Source organism: Erithacus rubecula, assembly GCF_903797595.1.
Source record: "Erithacus rubecula genome assembly, chromosome: 11".
NCBI lineage: Eukaryota > Metazoa > Chordata > Aves > Passeriformes > Muscicapidae > Erithacus > Erithacus rubecula.
The window spans coordinates 10,920,361-10,946,679 of record NC_136663.1 but is presented as its reverse complement, the minus strand read 5'-3'; the positions used below and the strand labels follow the sequence as shown (position 1 = coordinate 10,946,679).

At 44.2% G+C, this 26,319-nt stretch overlaps 1 protein-coding gene across 6 annotated transcripts in view; it reads left to right on the top strand.

Moving 5' to 3' along the window:
- Nucleotides 1-26,319, top strand: part of FGF12 (fibroblast growth factor 12) — a 234,912-nt gene that overhangs the window by 150,005 nt on the left and 58,588 nt on the right. For all 6 annotated transcript variants that reach the window (XM_079315466.1, XM_079315470.1, XM_079315467.1 and 3 more), the window contains 2 exons: nt 8,799-8,909; nt 15,609-15,712. In XM_079315466.1, coding sequence (XP_079171592.1) covers nt 8,799-8,909; nt 15,609-15,712 — 215 coding nt within the window. The remainder of the gene's footprint in view (nt 1-8,798; nt 8,910-15,608; nt 15,713-26,319) is intronic.

The window sequence follows — 26,319 nt, the reverse complement described above, 5'->3', positions numbered from 1 at the left end:
GCATGCTTTTCAGATCTCTCTCTTTTTTCTGTTAGCAAGATTGAGTTTGTATATAGCTTTATCTACTCTTATTCTCAACTTTTCAGCAAAATATTCAGCTAGACAGTTTTACTCAGAGGTAGTCAGCAATTCTGTGCCAACATACCTGGTGGCAGGTGGGGCATCAGTTCTCATCTACTTTCTGTCCCACTGTTTCACTTGCAGTGGTCTTTGGGTTCCTCTTAGGCCCTGCAGTGCTGTGATGGCTGTTTTGTCCTTGGTGTTTGTGCAGAGTGGGTAACCCGTGTCTCATGTGCATTAGTTTGGTGCTGGCCTTCTGGGAAAACTCATCCATGACTTCATATTTTGTTATCCTTGAGCTGTTGATCTTAGGTGGCTGTCACATGGGATCCAGATCTTGCAGAGTGGGTGAGCTGCAGGGTAACTTCTCTACCTTCTAACATCCGTAGGCTGTGCTAAGACCATCCACAGAGATGTAGCAGTGGTTCCATGTGGCACCCCTAATTTTCAATGCTTTATATGACTAATTTCTCTGCCCCTTACCTCAGACTTGTATTAACATCCCTATAAAGCTGATTCCCTGGATATGGGAGGGCCTGCATGAATGCCACGGATGTGCAATCACATCATTTCCACCTACTCTACAAGTAAGAAATAAGACTTCCCTGGAGGGACTCAGAGCAAAGCAGGCATCGTGGAGGGGTGCAGGCAGGCAGCTGTGCTCCATGCTGGAGAGCTAATTACTATTCCTCCTGGCACGCACCAGCACAGGAAAGGAAATCACTTCTCTGGATGCTCTTTTTGCCTAGAAGGTGCCATTCTGCTCTAGTGACTCAGTGATGGTGACAGGAGGCGATTGCTTTGATGGGTGCTGTCATCGACTTGAGCCCATCATCCCTCTGAGTTAGGGAAATGTCATTTTTGGAATCATGTCCTTCAAACAGAGAGGCCATCCCTGCCAGCACAGCCTGTTATTACATGTAATGCATCCTGGAATCACCAGTTGTTTCCCTGTAGTTATTAGCCCTGGGTGGATATTCACGCTTGAGATGAGTAAATACACAAGTGTGCCACGCAGCCCTGTTGTCCCAGAGCCCTTTTCTTCTCCAAATGAATGCTTTGTAATTGGAGGTGACACTATCCCTATAATCATGTTAAACTGAAGCTGGGTATGGCCTTTGTTCTGCATCATTGGGAAAGGAGCTGGGATCCACTGTTTGGTGCCCCCAAAACCACAGACCTATGAGCAAATCTTGATGTAAGTCAGTCTGTTTCCATCTCTCTATCTTACTCACAGGCTTGGTGATGTGCCAGTGTGCTAAGCCAAATGGCTTCATCTAAACTAAACGGGCTCATGGCATCTTTGCAAGGTGGGGTTGGATACCTGGCTTTGCTACAGAGCTCTCTAATGCTTGGGCAGCTGTTGTTACTCATTGTGACTGGACCTATGTGCAGGCAGCCTGAGGAGACATCCACATAAACACAAATGCTCCTGTATCACTCACTTCCCTTGGCTCTGCAGTTCTTTTGCCCTCTCCCTGCCTGTTACTCAGGATGCTACAGGCAGCATTGCCCAGGCCAGCCTGGCCACATGCTTTTAGCCTTCCTCAAGGAATACATGTCCTTCAGCTTCAAACAATTTTGCTGAGTTTAGTGACAGAAACTGGAAAATACTGTGACACTGGGAAATAAACATCTTGCCTCTGCATTTGCACTTCTGTGCACCGAGTGACTCCTGTGGGAGCTGAACATGCTCAGCACTTTGCAGCAGGATTTCCCACCTCCACACCTGCATGACACAGTTGGAGTGTCCTCCAGGATCCTGCGTGTGGCTCACGATGCTCCGACCTGCTCCGTGCGTGACCCACTGCAGGAGCAGCCACAGCCAGCCACGTGCAGCATCTGCTCAAGACTTACAGCCACAGTCGCTGCGTGGCAGAGCTGCTTGGCCAGAGGAAACACTCTGGGTCTTCAAGGGCAGCAGCTCCTTTCACAGCAGCAAGTGGTGTTATTCCTGAGCTTCCCAGTTTGGGTGGATTCAGTGAAGCATTGTAGTGAGTTGAGCTATTAAATTTATGTTGATAGTGATGTATTTAATTTGAGATAGCCAAATTACTTCATCTTAACTCCAAACACCCTGGAGATATTGGCAGCTCCTGACTGGGAAAATGACCCCAACATTTATTTCCCTCAGCTTTTCATCCCCGCGTTCTGTGCTGATGCCTGTCACCATAGTAATCTGCATGGAGCTTGCTGATTTCGTACTGATTTATTACAAGCCTTCATTAATACTGTACTTCCGAAGGAAGATTTTGGTGCCCTTCTCTGTCTACAAAATTTGTGTTTGCAAAATTTGGCTTATCGAGTATTCTGGAACCCATCCTCTTTAGGGGAGGGGAACTGCGGTTTCTGCAGTGGCACTTAAAATGCGGAGTTAATCTAAGTAAATTAGGAGCAGTTTATGCTCTGACTTGCATGCTGGGCTTGGTGTGCTAAGGATTTGAGTGCTGGTTAGGTGAGTCATAAATCAACCTCCCATTATGACAGCTGCAGCCTGAATGGGGGGAAATAAGAATAATGGAATGTGTAAATTCCAGGCTAAAATGTTTAATTGCAATAAACAAATGTTTGAAGAACATTTAGGTGAAATATGCTCCCGAGATGTATTACAGTTCCCGTGTTTGCAGTCACATCCTCAGCAAAACTGTTGCACAGGCACAGAAGGGAGTCAGCAGCATGCCGAGGTGGTTCAGAGGAGAGCTGGAGATGCTTTCTCCCTCACCAGCCCAATGTCCTTAGGAGGTGCCAGAGGGACTCTTCTGGGAGCCTGCTGCTGGCATCTCTCACAGCCTTGCTGTGCTAAGACCAGACAGAGGCACTGAGCTGCAGTGAGAGAGAGCAAACAAATGGGCAAGTCTCCTGTGGAAATTCTGCAGTAGGTGCCTTCTTGGTACCTTATTGCAGGTTGCTGTATAGAAAATCACTGCTTCCCATCTGAGCTTGCAGAATCCTCTGGTTTTTGACAGCTCCTTGTGCAGACAGCAGTAACCCCAGAAGCTTCAGAGTTTATGCTATAACCCACACTGACTACCACTGGCACCCAGCACAGTAACTTCTGAAGTAGATTTAGAAGCAGTTCTGCACCAGTAACCTCAAGTGGAGGCTTGCCTGCCAACCAAGAGCATTGCTGTGCATTGCAAGAATCCTTGGAGCCAGTGGCTCAAATCCCTCAAAGGTCACTAAGCCCTTCATCTTTTTTAAGAGTTCATTAAAAGTGGCCCCTCTAAATTCTGTCCCATTGATTTGGAGAATTCAGATTAACAGACTTCTGTGTGTATTGTTATGTTGAGTTCTTTTATAATTCCCAGCCCAAGGCAAAGTAGGGACTGGCTTGCTGCAGCCTCAGGCCATTGTGTTACTCTAATAAGGGGCATTCAGAGAGCTGCAAGAAATGAGTCCATATCAGACTGCCTTCCATAGTGGAGTTGCAGCTGGAGTGTGCTGTTCTTTGCTGCTCCAGAGCTCAGGGTTTGGAGCAAATTGAGCTTCCCTACAGTGAAGATAAGAGACTAGGGTTCCTCCCCCAGGGGTTTAGTGCTGCTGTTTTGCTGATGGAAATAAGCAAAAGTTGGTGCCCTCAGTGGGGCTTTGCTAAATGCTGCATTGATGCATAACTCCTCTCTGCAATTAAGGGGAGTTATTATATTTCTGTGTTCTCCATTTGCCATTTAAGGGATGAGTTCCTTATTCACCTTAAATAGGAGAGCTAAATAAAAAGGTCATTAAAGAGTGATATTTCTGTCAGTGCTCTTGCTCTTTTCCCCATAGCACACAGGAGATATCCTCAGCAATGCCTGCAGCTCTAGGGTGAGGGACATGACTCTGCAGAGTAGCTGATTTAGCCATGATCCTCTGGCCTTCAGTGAGCATGCCCCTGGAGATCAAGTGCATGTGAGCACCCTGCAACTATCATGTCCTTGGCAAGCCCCAGGAGATGAAGATCACTGTGTAGCTGCATAATAAGGCAGGAAGCACAGCAGCTCATGGTGAACTGAAATGACTTTAAGGCTCAGCAGCAGGACAGCAGAAGTGAATAATGGCAGCATCACATTACCATTTAAGTAGAGACAAGAAGATTAGCAGTCAGATCATGATTTAGTTAGCCTCAGCAGTGCCAGAGGGCTCAGAAAGTTAAAAGCAGAGCAGGCAGAAGTGGAGAGTTTGGCCTGTAAAAAGGGTAACCAAGCAAGATGCCCTTCAGAGGATGTTTAGTGAGTTGTCAGTGAATGACTGCTCTAAGAAGGGTCATTAGGTGGCAACTGTGTCTTCACCAAAGGGAAAGTGCCCAGTCTGACAGGTACTGCACATTAGGAGAGTTACAGCTTAGCTCTTGCTCTGTGTTATTGGTCTGCTCTGCACTCTGATGTCCCCATCGTGGTGCTTCCTGAGCATGATCTTCCCTTGCATCTTCTGGAATTGGCACATTTGAAGGAATTGAGCTTACTGCATCTGCATAAAGAGAGTCCAGTGAGTTTTCTCTAGTACTCCCCAGCCCTCAACAGCTGTACATGAGCAGCTAAAACAGGATCTTTAAAGTAAGCATCCTGAAGTATTGCTTATCAAGTAGGGATAAAAATATCCCTTTGCATATTGCATGGGAAACCTGGTAGTATGAGGTCTGCACTGGGAGTAGAAGCTGCATGGAAATCTCTTCTGTTCAGTAAATAGTTTGGGATTAAGGCAGCAAGAACATTTTTCTTAAATCCATTCTGAAGTGCTTGATTTTGTGTTTAGACACTAAGTTGGTGCTGAAGTCTTGTCCATGTTAGTTCAGTTCCATTTCTGCAGGGAAAGCTGCTTCTACAGCAGAACAGAAGCACACACAGAGGAGCCTGAGTGGGAGGAATAGGTTTATCCCAAGTGTGTTATGCAGCATTGTGTCTTTAAAAGCAAGAGGATCCGAGTCCAATTTGCTTTACAAGGCTGAGGTTAGAGAGTAGGTTTGAGTTTGATTTCTGATAAATTTTAGAATTATAGAAAGAAAATGCTCATAGCAGAATTTTTTGCTTATCTGTGCTTCCTTTTCTCCCTTTATTTTATAGTTTGCTTCTTTCTCTTACTGAATATAGCCTGGAGCAGTATCACTGAGGGAAGTATAGACAGAAGTATCACAGTTGTGGGGTTTTATTGTATTTTTTCCCTCTGGAAATCCAATTCAATCAATGTCTGCTGAGAAGGGTGGTTCTCTTTTTATGGCAAACCTGGAAAGTTCTCGGTCTATTTCATTGTCTTCCTGATCTGAGATTTTCAGAACAAATGCTGCGGCATAAGGGTTAGCAGTGCTGGAAGACTGATAAAATTGCTCTGTAGATGGAAAGAAGTGATGTTAAAATATACAATTTGACAAAAGTAGGTCTCTTAAAAGTCACGTGCAGCATTTTACCTCTGGGCTAGCAGGAAAATTCCCGTCCTGTGATTATACAATTTTCTCCTCAGGTTCCATACTGAGAGGAGAAAATAGATAAATCATTGCTTCTTGTTAAAAAGTTGCCTTTGCCTAAAATTTTGTCTATAGGCCTCCAGTCATGCTGCTTACTGTATAAATGGCAGATCCCAGTACCTCACTTTATGCCCAGACATAAGACAAGAGGTTCCCTGGTGGGAAGCAGCTACTCCAGCAGCTGTTGTTACCTGTGCACCTGCTTGTGTTTGAGCTGCTTCATTTGCAGGCACTGGAGAGATACATGTGGTTTTGGAACACTGTGGACTTGGCCTGGCCAGCCTGTGGGGATTTGAGGATGCAAAGAGAGATCAGTTCAGGTGGATGTGTGAGACAAATCACCCATTGCTCAACTCCCCATCCCTCCTTGTGTTAGAGGAGAGAACTCGGTGCTGGCTGTGCACCTCCCTGCACTGCTTCTGTGTTTACTTCAGGTAGCTAAAGGTACCCAAGGTCCCTTTAAAGGTACCTCACCAGCGCTTCTCTGCTGTAGAAAGAGACCCAAGGAAATGAAGAATCCAGGGAATGAGAGACCTGTGTGTCTCCAAAATGCTCTCTGATCCTTCGGTGTCTGGAAGAGGCGTTTTTTTTCTACAGGGCATCCTAAGTGAGTGTGGGCAGGGATGTTCCTGCAGAAGAGGATCTGTGCAGTGAGGAGAGACAGGAGCTCTGCTGCTTTCAGGCTGTATTGGGGCCAGGAGGAATGTGGTTTTGGGTATGACTGAAAACTCTTTGCTTTGCTCCCTTTGAGCTTTACTTTTGAGTTTGGGTGTGAGCCGCTACATTCAACAAAAGATTTCCCCTCCAACTTGTCCCTAGGTAGGCAATGACTCAGGAAAGACTGGCATTATGAAGAGGGCAGTTGTTAAAGCTGACCAGGTGTCAGTCAGGTCAGTAACAGAATGGAACCCTGGGATTTACCCTATATTTGCTATGCTGATAAAGCCTTCTGATGCAAGTGTTTGCATCTATAGAAATGATGCAAGGAAGCCTCAGGGGATCTTGCGTGTTTTTCTGATAAACTCTGAAAATGTCACAAGTTATAAATAATAAGCTGATTTGTTCAGTGTTTTACTTGGTAGGGTATTTAGTAAAAGTGGAATAGATTCCTGTTCCAAAATTATTTGCATGCTTGAAATAAGGTTTGCATCCTTAAGAAGGAGGAAAGGGTTCTATTCTAATTCTATCCTGCAGCTAAGTCATCTTCTGAAGAAAGGAGATAAGGTCAGGGTTGTTTTCTCTCCCTACTCCTCTTCACAGAGCTTTAAGACAAGACCTCCCCACTTCCCAGCACACAGAAAGCCTCAGACTGCAAGAGCGTCTTCTAAATCTCTCCTTCTGGGAGCTCTTCCATTTCATGCAAAGTACTTAAACATTAAAATTTAACCAGCGAGTAAAATTGAGGCTAAGATTCATTCAGGGACTCAAATGTAGGTGTCTCATAACAAAGAGTGCCTATTAGTGCCTTTACTATTGTGGGGTTAGATAAAAGGGTGGAAGGGGACAGACTTGAGGAGGGTGGTGCAGGCATCTGTGCCTGAGATTGCAGCTTTTCATTTCCTCTAGCTTTGATGTGCTTTTCTAACACAAAGCAAGTTAAATCAAGCTTCTGCATTCAACAAAATAGGTAATTCATTTAGGTAAGAAGAATGAGCTAAATGTTTCTAGGTGTCATTTTGACACACGATGGCTTGACCAGCATTAGCTCTTAGTAGATGACCAGTACAATTGTACTTATTTGCTGTCCCAGCATTGAGTCTTGCTGGGAGAAAGCCGGACTGCAGCCCACAGCACTCACTGCACTGAAATCACTTCTTTTTTAAGGCAGTATAGAAACCATCTGATCTGATTTATTCAGTGGCTTTTGTAGCTGTGAGAAAGTACCTGACTCTCCCCTGGCTAGTACAGGGATTGCTGAAACTGAAATCCTTTGCACCTGCAGCCTGTCTGCATCTAAGATCCCTGCTGCTGCTGTCAGTGCAGGAGAGCAGGGTGAGGGTTCCCCAAAGGGGAGTCGTGCAGTGATGCAGCGAGAGCGGGGCCCTGGATGGGAACATTAACACACAACGTCACCACGGTTATGTAACAACCATGGCTTATTAAACAGCCTCACTGGAGGCATGAAAGGCAGGAGCCTGATGAGATTTTGGTATGCTATGCTGGATTCTTTCCTGTCCATTGAGCCAGCAATAATTGGGTCTTATTTATTTACTTTTGGTGGGTGGTCACATAAAACCACAACCTCCTGTCACACAGAGAGGATCTCCTCCATCCAGCGAGTGTGTCTGCTCACATGCATCAGCTCACTTGCATTCCAGCAGCAATGCCTGTGACAAATTTTAAGACAATCTAATTTGTTTTTCACCACTTAGTTTGTGGTAATTGGTAGGGGAACGAGGAGACAGGTGGTAAAGCTGCACACCTCTGTCATGTGAAGTTCAATTTGGTTTTACTTTACTTCATGTTTTTCTTTTACCCTTCAGCAGGAAGGTATAAAATGTTGTAGAGGCAGTAGGGAAGATCCAGCCAGGGCATGGCTGGCTTATTATGCACAGCAGCTGGGAAACGTTTCTGTTGGAGACAAAGATTCTAATCTGCCAGAGTGTGTGGCACATGTTTTAGGAGGGAGGGAACATGCAGGATTTTAAAACAGGTGTTCTGTTTTATTTTTACCATTATGGTTGTCCATAAATGCTTCAGAGGTCAGTTTTTGAAACGTCTTGTGTCTGTTTCTTTCCAAATTTTTCTCCCCAAGTCCCACAGAGTTGGACTCACATGCAGCCCTGATTTGGCACTCAGTTGCTCTGTTTTTTACACCACTGTAATGCCAATGATTTAAGTAGCTTTTCGTTGGCATAAAACTGACACTGCATGATAGTGACTCAACCATATAAGAAGCAAGGTGGTTGGCTGCACAAGCAGAATAAGAAACAACGGGCACATTCTTTGCAATGTTGCTAGCAAATGCCACTTGTGAGCAAGTGGCATATTCTAAATACATCAACTGTCGAAATACTTTCATTTGGTAGGTAGCTTTCAGAGAATTGATGTTTCATAATCTGTTTCTACTGCACTAAGTATGCATTTCATTTTACCTGCTCATTTGATCTCAATTGTATTTGCTTCTATGTCTGTGTATTATCTATGAATATTTTACAACCATGCTTGAAAGGAATCACTGAAAGCAGTCTTACCTGCCAGGCACTTCTACATTTACTCAGAGCTTAATGAGGGACAAGCAAATTTGGTCTTGTGCTACTTGTTATATCTGGTAATAATTATTATTTTTATTTTGCAGAACCCCAGCTGAAAGGAATTGTGACAAGGTTATTCAGCCAGCAGGAATACTTCCTGCAGATGCACCCAGATGGTACAATTGATGGGACCAAGGACGAAAACAGTGACTACAGTAAGAAAAATTAGCCTGTTTTGCAACCCAATTACAATCAAATGCATCACCTAGTGGGTCTCACTTGTGCAGCTTCATTTTTGAAAAGATCAAATTAGGAGGAAGACAGCTGTTTTCTGCACATTTTTTTCTATCTCTCTGTCCCCTTTAAATCTTGCCAGTACAATTTCATATGTTTCCTCTCCGATCTTCTTCCCTCCTGCCCCGATTCTGTAACTGCCATCTGGGTGGGGTGGAGAATAAAGCCCATGATTTGAATTGCTGCCAGAAGAGAAAGGAGATTATATTTATACACATGCCACGTGGGTAAAGGATACGGGGAATTCTCTCTCCAAGGAGAAGAGGAGAAAATCGCTTTCACTATTTTAGCCTCAAAAAATTCAGCAAGCATCAGGAATTTCTAGGCTGGAGAAGAGCAGCTGTTCACTGAAGTCTCGTGCTTTGAGGCTGGTGTAAAGGCTGAGGGTATCAAATGACCTTGTCAAAGAAGGTCATCTTCCAAAACCATGTTCAAAGGGGTTGGGTTTGTGCTGTGCAACAAAGGGCAGCAGAGCCATGCAGTTTAAAAACCATGGCCATGTGCAGGAGCCATACTGGTTTAAATGCACACAAAGCAGTAGTCAGTCTTCCTTTTGAAAAAGAAGTTGTTTTGTCAATGCCAAAGCTCTTCAAAAGGTTAAAAAAGGTGTAGAGTATTTTCTGCAGCATCTCTGCATTTCATAGTGTCTATGAGTGCCTATGCCCTGAAGGGGAAGTTAAGCTCAGATCCTTACTGCCACAAATTGCATCAACAGCATAGGATTCAAGTCTTGGTTTTTTTCATCTCTGTTGGTTTGGAGCTCCCTGTACCACAGCTAGAGGGGTATTTAACCTGGCCAGCTTGGAATTTGTCTTCCCAGTCATTATTATAGGTGAACAAAAGTTCATGTGTGGTAGGGTTGATGGAAACAAACTTTATGTACTTCATGAAAGGAGAAGCCTGCTTGATTTGCAGACAAGTTTTGGTCTAATTCAAAGATGGTCCTAGCTGTATTGAGGGTGGCATTCCTCCAGGAAGGCAGGGCCTGGTCTGCAGGTTGAGGGGTGTCTGTAGGTGTGCAGCACATGTAGCAGAGCATTGACATTGTCCTGTGGAGGTGCTCTTGGACAGGGGAGCCAGGTGGCTGCAGCCCCACATCCCTGGTGTTTACCCCATCCCCAGGAAGCTGCAGGGTGCTGTAGCAGGAACATGGTGTGTTCTGGGGCTGCCCTGCTGCAGGTAGCTCAGGGCTGGTGGTCCATACAGGAGAGAGGGGCTGTGGGAAGATGAAATTTCAGGTGGCTGGCAAAGCCCTTGTGGCATGACTCAAGAGGCTGGATCCACAGAAACGTGGTGTGTATCAAATGTAAATGTCAGGATTTAGTCCTTTTTCATACACTGATATTGAACAAATTAAATACTGCCAATTGCAGTAAGACAATTTCTGATTTACATGTGGAGCAGGAGAATCTTATTTGGACTTACACGCACACACACAAACACACCTCTACATTCAGAGGCTCAGGTCTCCTTCAAGAAGAATCTGGCCTGGAGATACTCTCAGTCAGACACCAACACATGGGGTGAGTTCAGAGGGCTGTGTTAGCTGCTTTTTCTTAAAGGAAGGAGACCTGGGGTGTTCTTAAGCTGCAGAAAATCCCATTGGAGGCCTATTTGTCAAAAACATGGGAAGATAGGCTGGAGATGACAGGGATTCATTTCCCTCATCTATCACAGAGGACTGAACAACAAAGTAATGGGCTTAAATGGGAGAAGGGATGAATTTAGGTAAACAGCAGAGAAATGTGAGAGCAATTCTGCAATATTTCAGACTGACAGGGCAGATGAGGGAAGCTGCTGCACCCTCAGTGGTTGCAGGGGAACCTCCTGAGTTCCCATGGCTGAGGTTGGGCCCCAATTGCCCAAAGAGCTGTAATTTATGTATCTCCCCAGAAATGTCAGAGATTAATTTGGCCAAGTGCTGAGTACTTGAGAGCTGCTTCCACCTAGTCTTCTTCAATGGACATAGATGGGCTGAAATACACTTCTGTAGTGTAAATCTCTCTGGTGAGATGGCAGCCCTGCCTCGGCAGCTTGGTGGGACAGGAGGCATCTCACTGAAGTGTGCCAAGCCACTGGCTCAAAGTCAGGGACAATGCTGGAAAGTTTAGGCAAGTTTTTGAGAGAAGATTGAGGCCAAAGAATTCCCAATCTTCCAATCTCAGGGGATCTCAAAAGAGGGAAAGAATCCAACCTGATAATATTTGGCTCCTGCAAATGAAATTAGGACTGTGCTTTATTCACTTTTATATAGCTTTTTACCACATGCTCTTGTCCATAAATCTTCAATTTGAATGAACATTTTAGAATTTATAAAGCTTCCAGTTACAGCTTCAAAACGAAATCACATTTTGCACTTTGGAAATGCCAAAATAAAACCAACTGCCTTTTTTTCTTTTCTCTTCCTGTAAAAAAAATCACAAATTTTGACCAGAAGAAAGTCAAAAGTTACTTGTCTAAGTGAACAGCCTACAGATTTTCTTCACTGCAGTTTTCTGTTTTGAAGTGCTTCTCCAGAAGATTCCTGATCAGCCAGTCAGAAGTATGTGCGAAAGCAAATCTCATCAAAGACTAGATAAATAATATTTTCCCATCCCTGAAGAGGGATTGGTTAACTTTTATCCACAGCAGGGAAGGGCACTGTGAGGGCCACAAGAAGATCCTTCCCACCCCAGATGACCATCTATTCTCCATGCAGGAGTCGTCTTGGCACAGTTAAACAGCTGGTGAACATTGTGTTCCATACATTGCTTTGTGTTCTGTATCCCCACACTGATTATTCAAATTAGCATTGTGAAAGGATGCATAATTTTCATGGAATATGTTAGATTGGTTTACTTTGGCAAAATAAACGTTTAAAATGAGACACTCCGTGTCCCTCAGATACATCTGATGGAATTAAAAGTTCTAAAAAAACCCCAGTTATTTATACAAGAGGAACTGCTAATATTTAAGCAATTTCAAAATTAATTATCTGTTGCCCATTTTATGTGAGTTCTTGAAGCTGATATTTTCCACCTCCTCTCACTTAAAGAAAAAAAAAAAACCCAGAAGCCAAATTCTAATGGCATTTGAATGGGCGTCCAGCCAGCTTCCCAGGAGCCAGCACTGGGACATCTGTTCCTTCTGCCATGCCATTAGAGACATGCCATCTCAATGTAAGCAAAGGGGCACATTCTCTGGCTGCTGGCATGGGGATATGTGAAGGATTTCCTTCCCTCTGGAGTGCATTTTCATGGTGTGGGAGGCCCCTGTTTGTGTTCCTCCTGTGATGGATGAACCCCAGCTTGGGGCAGTATCATTTCCTTCCAGCTCCAGTGATCTCAAATGGCCTTTCAGAGCCTACTGCTGCTGTCAGTGCTTACATTACTGCTCTCCCCTGGGCTGAGCAGGGTAATGCCCCTTCATAAGAGCGAGTGACTTCCTTGTCTGCCCACATAATCCTGCTGAACATTTGAAAAGCTTTGGCAAATGGACAGTACAGAAAGGATAGGTGAACTGGACTGACCAGGTGCAAACAGTCCAGCATATCTAGGATATTGTTTGGAGCTTTCCAGTGAGAAACACCAAAAGATTTAGGAGGTTTGAATTCCAGCATCCCACTTGAGTTATCTTCAGCTGTACAGAGCCTTGTTGAGTTCTTTCAAATATTTTTAGGAATGAGTTATTCCATAACCTCTCCTAACCACTCAGGTTCCTGTACTACACTATTCCCATTGTAGAGAATTTTCTTCATATCCATTCCTCATTTCTATTTGAGGCTTTTGTCTAGTGCCTCTTGTCCTTCCATTGTGCTCCTCTGAGAAGAATCTGTCTGTGGCTTTCCCTTCTTTGAGTTAAATAAATGCAAATAATTTCCCTCAGTTTTTTCTTTTGTTATGTGTTGCACCAGAGCCTCCTGATCATCTCATCAGCCTTCCTCACTCCCTCAGGATCTTAATCCTCACCATCTCATACACTGAAGCTGCTCTGGCCTGATGGATCCTCCATTAATTCTTTATTATCCATGTGCAGCACAAATGTCTTGCTCAAGAACAAATCACCTGTTGTAAATGACTTTAGCTCCTCTGACTTGCTGCTGTTTAAAGCGAAGCATATGGATCACACCTTGTCTATGACAGGTCTTGCCTCACTCTTCTGTTTCTGCAGAGAATTTAGACCCATAGGGAAACATGCATTCAGAATTTAGCTGAAAAATTACCATAACATAACAGTGACAATATACTCATGTGTTTAGGACTGGAGTGTGCTAGAAGTAGTAGGGTCAGGTGTAAATACTGCTGGTTGAAGATAGTAAGATGTAATGAAAAAAGGGGCACAAATGTTCAACATCTTCAAGGTTTTTTTCTTTTGCCCATGCAGTAAAGGAACATGTTGCTTCCATGAAGCTGCAGATGGCATAGACTATGTGCTATTTGCAGTAGACAAACAATTTTTAAAGCATTTTTAAAATTTCTTTTTTTCATATCAGTACACCCAGTGTCCAGTTCTATTCTACATAGCTACTCCACTTTCCTATTTTCAAATCTGCTGTTTCAAATGAGTCAGATTTTTTTTTCCTGACAAAAATCGAGACATCTTGCTTTTGAGGTTGATTGTGGGGTCCCCCCCCACACCTCTTTTTCTTTTACATTCTTGCTATAAAGCTTATAAGCTTTTAAATGCGTTCTAAATATGAAATATTTATTTGGAAGCATAGTAGTAATGGCATCAACTTCTACAAAGGTATTTCTAGATTTGAGTGGGAATTTACAAAATTTTTACAATCAATAGGATTGTTCTTTTGCTCCCTCTGCATGTAGAGGTGGAAAGAGATTTGGAAACACATGGGTGCTTCCAAATGGAACTTCTCAACCACTAATTCTGGGTGTTATCACCTTGCTACCTAATGAATGCTTTGAATGGTCTGTCACAAGTTTTCTATGCAAGACAAATTGGCTGTAGGAAATGAATGATGATGCCCATTTTGTTTCATTATTAGCAGTAATATGCTCCATTTTTCAGTAGGAGGAAGAAATAGGGAAGGGGAATTGCTTATAGACTTGTTAATTGCAGAAGGTTTTAGACCTTCATGGTAGGGAGAAAGGGATAGGCAACACTTCTAATGCTGAGTAGTTACTTTGGAACGTGCTTGTCTTGTCTAGGGACAGTACTAGAGTAGCACAGTCCTTGACTCAGTTATTCACAGACCAATACCCAGACTGGACTGCATTTTCCATATGCATCTGTTGACATTCCCTCCCAAAAACACACATACAGGCACTGGATTTGTAACACTTCAACACATGCTTTGATGTTTACTGAATATGGTGCTTAAAAGCACAAGGAGGGTCTGAGATATGAGTAGGTGTTTGGGGTCTTGCTAGACTTGAAGTGCCTCCATTTTGGGCAGTTCATTGAGGGAAGCCATCCAGTCTTCCTTGGGAATTAAATGAAGAAAAAATTCTATTCATGTGCACTGGAATTTATGGATCCTCTTTTGGAGGCAACCTGAAACCAGCTCAGCCAAGATACTGGTAGATGTCCTGAGCAAAGTGGCATTGCATATTCCTGTTTCAGGGCTGTTGTGTGGGAAGAGACCTTGAGTGAAGTACTTCCACTGTATTTGTGCTTATATTGGTGCCTGACCTGTGCCTGTCTTTCCATATCTTCAGCTCCCTGGGATGAGTTCTAGTTAGCTCCTTGTAAGCTGAAGCATAAGGGATTCTGCAACATCTAAATACTCTTGTCTTATAATGCCCAATAGAAACAAAGCCATGCTAATGCTTCAGTGCTCAGTCTATCAGTGCTGATAATAGTCTCCTCTTTGAGCCCATGCTGTTAGAAATGTAGCAAAAGCCTGACAGTACATTAATGTATATACTCATGGGTAGAGTCTTTCAATGAGATACAGGGTCTGCTGGGTGGGAATCAAGCAATAAAGTAATTAACTGAGAGGAAGTGGTTGCAATGCTTTAATCAATAAGATTGCAGTAAAAGTGAATAATGGAAGATCTTGTCCTCTTCTGTCCTCTCCAGTGCTGATCCTGAATGGGGAGCAGTGCTGATGTCCCAGAGTGGAGCACTGTCTCTTCTCGAGTTTCTTCATTCCCTTGACAGCCCAGGATCACATGGACAAACACACAGCCAAGTTAATTTGCATTCTTCTGGCCATGGTCACTGTCTGTGTACTCTTTTAGCATATGGCAAATGCAGGAAAGTGTGACTAGGCTTAAATGTGTTTCAGGGTGAGCTAAACTGAGTTGTGTTGCTGCATTTGCCACAGGCAAAGTCTGAATATGTGCAGTTGTCCTGGCTCAGCTGGCCCTCAGAAAGCCGTCACGATGCTCTTGCTTGGGAGCACAGATGAGCCCTTGGCATTGCAAAGGCAGTGATCAGACAGACTGATGGGTGTGTTAAGGCATTTGGGAGGCAGCCAAACTCGGCACTTTTAAAAATTTCCTTTTGCCATCAGCTCCATAGCTGCAGTCCTTCCCTGTAGCTGGAAGCAGGATGCTTGATCCTAATGCAGTCTCTAGTGTGGAGAGGCAGGAGTGGGGTGGGCTGGCCCTGGGGCAAAAGCAGCAGTGGCCAAGTAGGGTGATGAGTCTGTAACATTTGCTTTTCTTTTCCTTCCACAGCCCTTTTCAATCTAATTCCTGTGGGTCTTCGTGTGGTGGCAATCCAAGGGGTGAAGGCAGGTCTGTACGTTGCCATGAACGCTGAGGGATATCTCTACAGCTCAGTAAGTACTTTGCACTGTAGGGCTCCTGGAGTGCCTGGCTTTTGTAGGTGGGAGGAAGCAGACTGCACTGGGACTTCCAGCTTTTTCTGAAAACAGTCACGTATCAGCAAACCTTTAAAAGCAGGAGCAGGGGGAGCTGCTGCAAGGCCATGCAATATTCACTTTAAAGTGTCTCCACTGAGATTCGTGGCAATATTTCCTGACCTGTGAAGATACACTTTCTGTTCCTGTATGTTTGTACTTAATGTAAGTCACGTTGTTGAGGCGTTTGTATAGAGTTGGCTGGTCATACTCTGATTTCTCGTTTGTGAAATGGCATGGACTCAATGGGATTGCTTCTGAATTCCACCCAGATACCTGATCATAGGTGGTGCCCCAATGGATCATATCTGCTTCTGACTGCACTGTAAATCCACAGCAATACCCTGACTCTCTTAAAAGGGTTCTGGACTATTCTGTTGGCAGAAATTCCCTGTATTGGTGTGGTCTTTTTAATGCACATGAAAGATAAGTGCAGCAATTTTTGCCGACTAATTCTCTTATAACTTTCTTAGATGGCATGAAAGGGCATGAGGTTATTCATAAGATTCTCATTTGAAGTAAGTAATTGATTTTCACAGTGAATAATTGATTCGGTGATTTATTAAATATGGCAGCCCTTTGCCAGGATTTTTATGCTTCAAATAACTTTGTTCTAGTTCTACATAGTAAAAAGTGATAGTTAATAATACACTTCTCATTTCTGTAGTTATGATAGCTTTACAGTGCATAGCCAGATTCTAATCTCATCTGCCTTTGTGTAAATTTACAGTGCAGTGATTCTGCTCTTGTCTGGGCACTTTCTTTGCTTCAGAAGTGTATGTGAGCATGGAGATGGGACCACTGAACAAACAGCCATTTGGGTTACTCTATGAAATTTTTCCTAACTTTTGTCTTCCATCTTTGTTCCTGGTCAGTTTTATACCACTCACATGATTGGGATTTTCCCTTTTTCCTTGGGATATAACAAGGCTCTGTCTCCCCAGCAGCTCAGGGTAGAAAGCAAGTGGATGTGTTAGTATGCCTGGCGAGGTAGGTCTCAAAACTGGCTGCTTGTCAAGAAGAGACAGAGAGATCAGTCTGGATCTCTGTGGATGCCAGACGCTTCCTGTTCTTTCATAGCCCAGTAAACATAATTGACTGCTTCTAAATAAATTAAATTGGTTTACTAACAATGAAAACTTCCTCTTTTTGTACAGCTATCAGAGTCCTATCAGAGTCCTAAAGGTAATACCAAGCATGGTGTGGTACTGCAGTATTGCGTGTGCATCCCTCTGGGCACATTGTCAGGGGCTCAGGACTGATGCTTTGCCCTGTTTGTGCAGTGCAGAGCATGATTCTGGCCCAGTGCTGAGGCTCCTTATACCATCAGTGTCCTGTAAATGAGAATTGCAGGAAACCAGAGTGTGTCACAGAGCCACAGCCAGCCAGTGGGGTCCTCTTGGAGCAATGAGTGGTCATCATCTTCTGAACAAGTAGTGCAGGGGAGGGAAAGGTGTGGGTCTTGGGAAAAAGAAAAAATAGCTGGAAAAATGATGTTTGACAGTTAAGACACTAGAGGAGATACAGAAAAAAATTCTCTGTCTCTAGCAATAGTGAGACAGATATAAAGGGTGGGAGGGACACACCAAGAGTTGGTAGACAGCAGGAAAACTATGCTGTCCAGGAAACACATCTGTTAGTCATTTCAAGTATCCTAAAAGGCACCAGATCACACATGTATTCAAGTGAGGGTGTTTTAATGGGCCTGCTTATTTCTAGTGAGTGTACCTGTCTTGAGAAGAAGGTTAATCAGGGAAGGCTGATGGGGAAGGATGCACTGTGATGGCCGGTGCTTAATGAAGTGAACCTCATTACATGCCACAGCTTGATGGCATTGAGCTCTGTCTGAGCTAACAAGAGTGAAACTGTTCATTTTATCAATGTGATCCAAGGTTTCTGCTTGCAGTAAATGGGTGATGGACCTTTTTTGGATACTTGCCTTGTGATGACTGGTGGCTCCTTGTCTTACAGCAGTAAATCAATAAAATCACTGTGCTTGGGAGCAAACCCCAAGGCAAGAAAACAGAAAATTTGTTGATAAAGTGTGTTAGGAGCAGGGAGTGTGGGTCAAGCTCATCATAAAGGACAAGGCATGAGATCAGGATGCCATGAAAGAGCTGGATATGTCTGAGAAGAGCTCAACCTGTTTAGGCAGTCTCTTGTGGATACTGCAGGTTTCCTTGTGGGGCAAGGGTCCTCAGGCCATGCTGCCTGGACCTCATTGCTGACCACACCAAGGGACACATTGTCCATGCTCTTGGCTTAGCAGACCCTAAACTACAGCTTTGTTTTCTCTGTGTATATACCTGACTTTTTTCTCCAGCCTTTTTTGGGGGATTTGTGGAAAAAATGGGTCAACATTCCCTACAGATACTGTTCACTCACACAAGCCAATTGATAAATGAATTGCTTGGCTGCTTTCCATGCTGTAGCACAGCACAAGCCCTGTAAAGACTTCTTAGAACACCCTCAAGTCCAGGACTGGTTTCATAAAAAAATTATCCAGGGTAATGGTTTTTTTTCTGTTTGCTCATTTGTTTGTTTGTGGTTTGGGTTGGGGTATTTTCCTTCCTCTTGAACCCAGATTGATGCTGTAACTGAATATGTCATCACTGTGGGTTTATTTTGGTTTTTTTGGTGGGGTTTTTGGGTGATGTTTAATCTGTGTGTGACAGCTGAGATCTTGGCTGACATCTTCTCCCTGGATCAAACCAGAGGCTGTTATCAGCCTGGTCTTAGGGTGGCTTGTGCCAGCTCCTTCTGAGTTTAGGCCAACGGGCACTTGAATGAGTGGGTTTAGAATACCCAGCTTGGGGAAAAAGTCTTCCTTGTGTTGGTTAGCACAAAAGTAGGCCTGAGTAGGGTCCTCTGAAGCCAAACATGGTGAGACAGCACTTTGTAGAAACTTGAGAGACCTTCCCATGACTCAGCCACATCACTACCTTCAGCAATGAGTTTCCTCATCCCTACCTCATCTGCTCAGGCAGGGATAGTGTCAGCCTAGGTTGCTGGGCTGAAGCCAACCATGTATTCCTGGCCAGCCTTAGAGGCCTAAATTTATCACATGCTAAACCTTCTTTGTTTGGGAAGCAGCTGTTTGGGACTTGTGCATTGTTTACTTACACTGGATTCCTGATTTTGTTTCCCCCAGACTAGGTTATTGCTATCTCTGAGGATAGTGTGGGAATTAGGTGATAAGTAGACAAGAAAATAATATTTTGATTGGAGGCATCCTGCTTTGCAGAAAGTAGGATGCAAGCCACTGTATGCATAGCAAGCTTGCATAGTCATTGGTGTGTCCCCTTTTGATTTCCTGTAATGCACAGCATCTGTAAATTCCCTGATGGTGCACAAAGGTTCCAATCAGCTCCTGTTCTGGGGAGGGGCATGACTCTTCTGAAGATCCACTGTTAGCATTTGATGCCAGAGTAAAAATGCACAGAATGAGTGAAGGGCAGTGGGTATAACCTGTAGTGCCTCAGCAATTTGGAAGAAGCTGAGACCACGGGCTGGTTGCTGCACAGGATTCAGAAACATGGAATAAAGAGGTCTGTCCTGCTCCAGTGAGTTTACAGCCTAGTCGTAACAGGAGAAGACTCAGAACATGCTCTCCTGTCTGTCTGGACTTAATAGTTCCATCACCAAATTAATTTCCACACCCGTGTAACTTTTCTTTGTGAAGTTTCTTCCCTTGGTTCCCAGTTTTCCCTCTATTATTACTGCAAGAACTGACAGGGGCATGGGAAAGGGAGTGCCTGTGAAGTAATAAACCTGGTTCTCCTAGAGCAGATCTTTGTCGTGGGGCTTTAGAGTCTCCACAGGTCCACCCAGTCACTCCAAGTTGTCTGACAGTGCATCTCTCCATATGATGATATGTATAATTCAGTGACATTGCAGCTGGGATTGTTTTGCCCCAAGTGCAAAACATGTCTTTTCTAAAATGTATTGCTCTCAGATATTCCTTGTTGTTTAACTCGGAGTTCTAATTATTTTTGAAATGGCAAATTGTGATACATAATTTATTGGGAAGATGTAGAAAACTAGCAGAGATAGAGAATGCAGAGTGAAAAAAAAATGGGTCGCTTACAAGAGCTCACTGTGGTTTTTCAGTATAAACCTGTGAGTTTGAAATGCTGAAATTAGAGCCTGAATCACTTCAAAGATTCCTGCTAATAAGGGAATGATTATGCATAATTTAAAAAAAAATCTAAGCAGCATTGAGAAAACCCCAGTCATGCTAAAAGCTCAGTGTGTCTTTGCATTTTCTTTTCCTCTCCTTTTTTTTCCTGCTTTATCATTTTGCATAATAAACATGTCTTGAATAATAATGAACAGGCATCGGGGAAGTATGAATATTAACTGTATTTTTAATCTGCTTGCAATGCTATAACTATTTTGCTACAACTCCTCTAGGGTTGCTGCACTCCTGTTTACATCACTCCAAGGTCAGGGGCTGGAATCAGTAATGCTGCATTCTCTCCCCCAATAGGCTCGTGGTGTTAAACCTACTCCTGCCAATGCCATTACTGTAATTCCTGGTTGATCTCCAGTGGTGCCAGTTGATTTGGTCAGAAGCACAGATAGGCCAGGCAGATATCCTGGACATTTTGCAAACCTTGTAAGAAGGCACACTTGCTGGGTTGATTCCCTACTTTAGGGAAGCCAGGACAGAGGAAAGAGAGAGGAATGTCTCCAAAGTCAAAGCACAGCAGGACAGCAGTGTAATGTGCCTTAAATTTCTCTCCAGAATATCTACTCTTTTTCATTGGCTGTTTGAAGGGGCTTGCTGAATGAAGGCATTAACTGAGAGAGAAAAACTCCTCCTGTCCTCTGACTTTTTTATAAATATGGGAACAAAATGGATACTCAAGGAAGCAGCAGTCCTGAGAAGAGCCAGCCCCTGGAAACAGATTCCTGTCTTGCACTGAAATGTTCCTAAAATGCAGCTCCTGGCAGGCACCATGGCCATGCCATCCTTGTAGCATGGAAGCTTGTAAACACAACTCTCATTAATAAAGTGGTTCCTTTTCCCCTGGGGTGATACTACCATCCATGTTGTTCTGCTTGTCAGGTGAGGAGAGTGGCATGGTACATTTCTGTGGCTCTTTGGGGGCAGGTTTCTCATGTGGCATCCTGTTGAGGTACCTGTATTTCCTGAACTTCCCAGCACAGCACTGATACAGCTCCCACAGGGAGGGATGGGGCTGTGCACCTTGAATTCACATCTGGAATGAGTTACATCAGTCTTTGCTGTTCAAGGAAGAAACCTTCAGAGGAAAAAATCAGTAACAGCAGGGCCTAATCCTACTTTCCTAGCTGCTGTTACCTTGTCTTATATGATAGCAATACAAATTATAAAGGATAAGGAAGCATCAGTAAAAATATTCTTCTCTTAGCCTTAGTTGCACAGAACATGGTCTACCTAGCACCAACTGGAGGAGCAGGGATGGGTTGTTCCCCTTGTGAGCAGTGGTCTGTCAGTGTTGGGATGAATGATGATCTTTTGTTGAAATTTCATTTTGGAAGAAGATTGGGGGAAAACGCTCCAGAGGTGCTGACTCATCTCATTTTGATACTTCCCCAAAGAAACATTACAGATTCCCATTTTGAAAGAACTTTAGAGTGGTTTAGATTGCCTTATCATTCCTAATAAAATCAGAACAAAACATTTAGATTTTGGTGGAGCATTTTGATCCCACTTGATTCCCTTGAAATGTGGAGAGAGGGCAGAACACCATCAGGGAGGGGATGCTGTAAATTGAAGTGAAGGCAAGAGTAGAAACCAGAGATGAATCAGTGGAAGCTGCCATCTCCTGCACAATGTTTGTTTTGCTGATTTCCTTGAGGCCAGACAGGCCTAGCCTGGATAAGCAGGTAGGCAGAGCCTTTGGAGCAGGTGCTAAGCAGCAGTGGCATTACACAGAGTTTGCCTGTTGTTCACCCATGTGTTGTGATTAATTAATCACTGTAGGGAAAATGATGAGGTGAAAGCAGAACAGTCAATGGAAATACAATGTCTGGATTGGATTTTGGAAGGGAACTCTAACACATGTCTAGACTGAGGACAGGACAGTGCAGGGAAGCCCCTGTTCAGCAGAAATGATGTGCAGGTGGAGCATTTATCCCAGCAGGCAAAACCCAAAAGATGACTTTCAAAATGTCCTTCTGGAGAGGTATTTACAGCACAAGTCCCTTCCATTGCCATTCCTTTGCATCTTGCTAGCTGGAGGATGCAGGACTGGCTGGTAACTGAGCTCCTCTCTCGACTACCTGGCCAATATTTGGCTTTTCGTAAACCTTTCTGGCCTGCTTTGCTTGTTTTTAGCACCATTTATCCAGTGTCTATTTGACAATAAATTATTATCAAGTAATTTTTCTGTTATCTGCTTTCCAGAAGTGAAACCTAGACAAAACTCCAGGATATTCCAGGTTACAGTGGGACTATAACTAACATTTTATTTTGTAGTGGAGGGAGGACAAATATTGTTCTTCCTGGGTCCAGGGCACTGATATGAAAAGAAGCAAGGAAAGTTTTGAGTGAGGATATGTTTGACTGAGGTCAGGTGTGTGTTAATGAAATGATTTGGATCTCTTTTCCAATAATACCAAACTCAAATACAGAATGGATAAAACTAGGAAATGGTGTACCTTTGCCAAACAGTGACTAACAGCTCTGGAGGTGAAAGCAGGAGGGAGGCTAAAAAATACAAGGGAAAAAAAACTTTACTGACTGCGTGAATGTAATTTTAACTGTGATCCAAGTGATGGAAAACTTTTAAAATGGGGAACAATGAATTGTAATTGTGTTTGCCAAGGAAAAGGAAGAGAGACTAAGTCCCTGAGCTATTTCAAGACAGACTGGCTGAAACAGTGGGGAATGTAGGGTACTGTAGCAGAAAGATCTGGATGGGAACCTGAACTGTCCCTGCTTTGCTGTCAAAGGGTAATGTCCTGACTAAGCATCTGCAAAACAAAAATAATTTTATTGAGGTCTCTGGATCACGGGAACTCAGTTCAGGTACTATAGACTTTTGTTACCATGGATCCCAAGACATAGGGCTGGCTTCTGGCACAGGAACCAGCCAGGAACCACAGGAATCTATTGAGGTATTGAGGTAGAGGTGCACAGCAGGAGTTATGAAAAGTGTGTGCACAATTCAGTGAATTGCTAGAATTACACCTTGCTGCTTTTGTGAATCTGTGTTCCCTGGTCACCCCTGTTGCAGGGATCAGGCTATGGGGAATACCAGCCTCTTCCAAATGCTTCTTTTGGCATCTTTCTGAATGGGATACTCCATGCTGCAAGGAAAACTCCAAATCTTCCCATCTTCTCTTGCAATGCTTCCATCCTTGAAAGGGAATGTGGGGTGGAAGGGGTCTGTGTGAGCTGCTGTCCCTGCTGTGATGTGCTGTGAAGAGCTGTGTGTTGTCAGTGTGCTCTGCTCTGCAGAGGCACAGGATGGCCAGAGGGGCTGTGCCAGCAGCCTGTGAGCTGTGAGCAGAGAGGAGCTCAGGGGCACCTTGCCAGCATCATTGCCCACAGGCAGCCTGGCAGCAGAGCAGGCAGGCAGGACATGGCTCTGGATCTGCTCCAGGGCCTCCTGAGCCTTGCCTGGTCCTTGCAGCTGGCCTCATGGCACCTGAGGTGTTCCAGAGCAGCACTGCAAAGGCTTGTCCTGTGCATGCTGGCCCTGTCACAGGGCTTGGAGGGCACTGGGAAAGCAGCCTGCAGCAGAGGCAGAGCCTGTCCTGCTCATCCACCACCACAGAGACTGACTTTTTAAAAAATATGTGCCCAGTCCTCTTGGGAGACTAAAAATGTCAGCCTCAAGGGGAAATGGCTGAGTGTGTCAGATCCGCTGGTTGTTTATTTCCAGGGCATTTAATTACATTAGTCAACTTGTAAATTTTGAGTTAATTAATATCTGCTGTAACACCTGGGATTTTTTCCATGTTTTTTTGGTTTTGGTTTTTTTTTTTGCCTCTGGAATGGTTCTAGGGTGGGGCCCACAGAGTTTTGAGATGATGCCATCCAACACCATGGAGACAGGCAGATTCAAAGGACCTTGGTTCTTCAGTGCAGAAAGATGACACAAAACAGTCATTATTACAATAGAGGCTTTGCTTCACCCTGGACCTTCTGCAGAGCAGGTTGGTTTAGCAATCATCCCAAACCCTCTGCAGCCAGTTATTTTAACCATCATCCTGCTGAGCAGACTGTTTCACACATCAAGCTTAATGTGAGCTCAAATACATACAAAGCTCATTCATCCCACCATCTGGTCCTTGTCCAGCCCTGGAAGTTGTGGCAGTGCAGGGTAGTGAGCAGGGCACTGCATGTGCTTGCACATTCCTGTCTGTGCTGTCAGTAATTCTCATCAGCCTGTGGGCTCAGGACCCCTTCAGAGAAGTGTGTAGTGACCCAATGGCCATGGCACACAGAGTGGTGCAGGGCAGGAGAGAGTAGAGGATGCAATCATAGATGCAGGATTGTAAGAAATTTGGGGGGTTCAGAATTCCAGTGCTAAAGTCAAGGCCTCGTTTGCATCATGAATGGAAGGAGAAAATACTGTCTTCACTGGAGGCTGAGCCCAGAGAGGATGATTCAGAGCAGAGTTTGGACTTGCAGCTTGGTCCTTCTTTACCAAACTTAAGTGAAACACTCTCTGCTACACCAGCAGTTGTTTTTAGACTGCTTGCAGGACTGGAGAACCAAGTAATCATAGTTGGACTGGTACCCATTAGCCCTTTATGGTGTATCATCACCTTTCTGCCTGCAATTAGGTTACATGCCTAATCTTTTGTGACTAATTTCATTTGCTTGCAGCAGTTTTGCTGTTCTTTAGTTACACTTCCCAAGCTTCTGCTGCTCACCTTAGTTCTGTCATCCTTTCTCCTGTTCCTTAACCACTTCTTACTTTCACATCAGTGTGTTTTGGACAACCACCAAACCGGCAGATTTAGCTTAGCAAATGCAAACTACATATTCTTAAGTCTTCTCAACAGCTTTTGCTTGATTAACCAAGGGACCTTCTTCACTGCTGATGAATTAGGGATTGCATACTTTGTTGTCTGGAGATGGCTACTCTTCTGTGGAAAAGCCTGACGAGCCCTGAAATGTTTAAACGACATTAAATTAGTGATTCCGCTGTGAAATCAATAAATCCCTCACACACACAGGAGTCACAGGTTAATTCAGTGTTTCAATGTCTCAGCCATTCAGAAGGCAGTAAAGAGACTGTGAGTTTGCCCTGCCACCTCCCACATACTGATGGTATCTGAGGCAGAGGAGCTGTGCTTTGGGAGCAGTGGTAGTCTTTCCTGCAGCTCTTCCCTATAAGTTAGGGGATTGCAGAAAGCTAAAAGTATTTTGGTATTCACAATGTGCTCCCTGATCCTCCAAATACATACCTATGACCAGCCCCATGCTAAAAGCTTTCTGAAATGTGAACAACTTCTTGACATAAATTAGACATGGCACAATGATGGTAAGTCTTTCTGTCTCCTCACTACTTTCCTCTTGAGAAGACCAAAGGGTTTCCTTCTCTTTATAAGACACTTCCTTGGTCAGCTGCTGAAGGCTGCATAACAAATGCATTATTGAAAACAGCCCTTGGAAGTTGTATGCACACCCTACAGATTCCCAGCTGCTGTCTGGAACACTGCAGAGGAATGACTGCAGCTGGACAAAGATTATCTGCTTCTTTCTAAAGCCCCTGAGATAGAAATCAGTATGAATCTCCTGTACAGTCTTTCTCTCCCACCACTAAAGCACTGTAAGCATGAAATGGAAGAAAATAGAAACCTCAGGGATTTTGAACAAGGCTGTTGAGTGAGGAGGCACCGAGAAAGATAATGTCCAACTTTCTAGGCATGTACAGAGGGAGATGAGGGGAGAGATTTCTCAAGGTTCCCACAGCCCAATTCTGACACTCCCTCAAGCACAGTAGCTGTGCTGGGTTGTTGCTTCCCACAGCAGGAATCTGAAGCAAGCAGGGGTCGAGAAGGGCAGTTCTTGGTATTCCTGCCCAGTGTTCAAAGCCCATGCACTCATGCCAGACACACCTTTAAAGTGAATTTCCTGCTTCTGGTGGCTTGAGTCTCCAAATTGTCTCACATTGCTCTAAGTTGATTCCTGTGCACTGCAGGAGGTCCCCCCCTCCTACCGAGGCTGGATAGCTGCTGGTGGTGGAGCTGGGGCAGCTGATGGGTTTTGAGCACTGGACTGTAGTTGGTGCCAAGGAGAACCATCACCCTCTGCAGCTGGTCCTGCAGTCTGTTCCCTGCAGCCCACTCCTCTGTTCTGTGTCTATTCCCATGCCAGTTAGGTGGCTGCACAGAGCCCTTCCTTCCCAGCAGGGCAGAGCAGACTGCTGGAAGAAGGACTTTGTGAGGGATCCAGCCAGCTCAGGAGAAGAGTGCTGTGCACGTGTGCAAAATTGGGTTCCATAATGATGGTTGTTGCCCTCCTAGTTCTTAGGAGAAAAAGTCTCACTGCTGTTACACTGGCTTGTCCAAAGCAACTT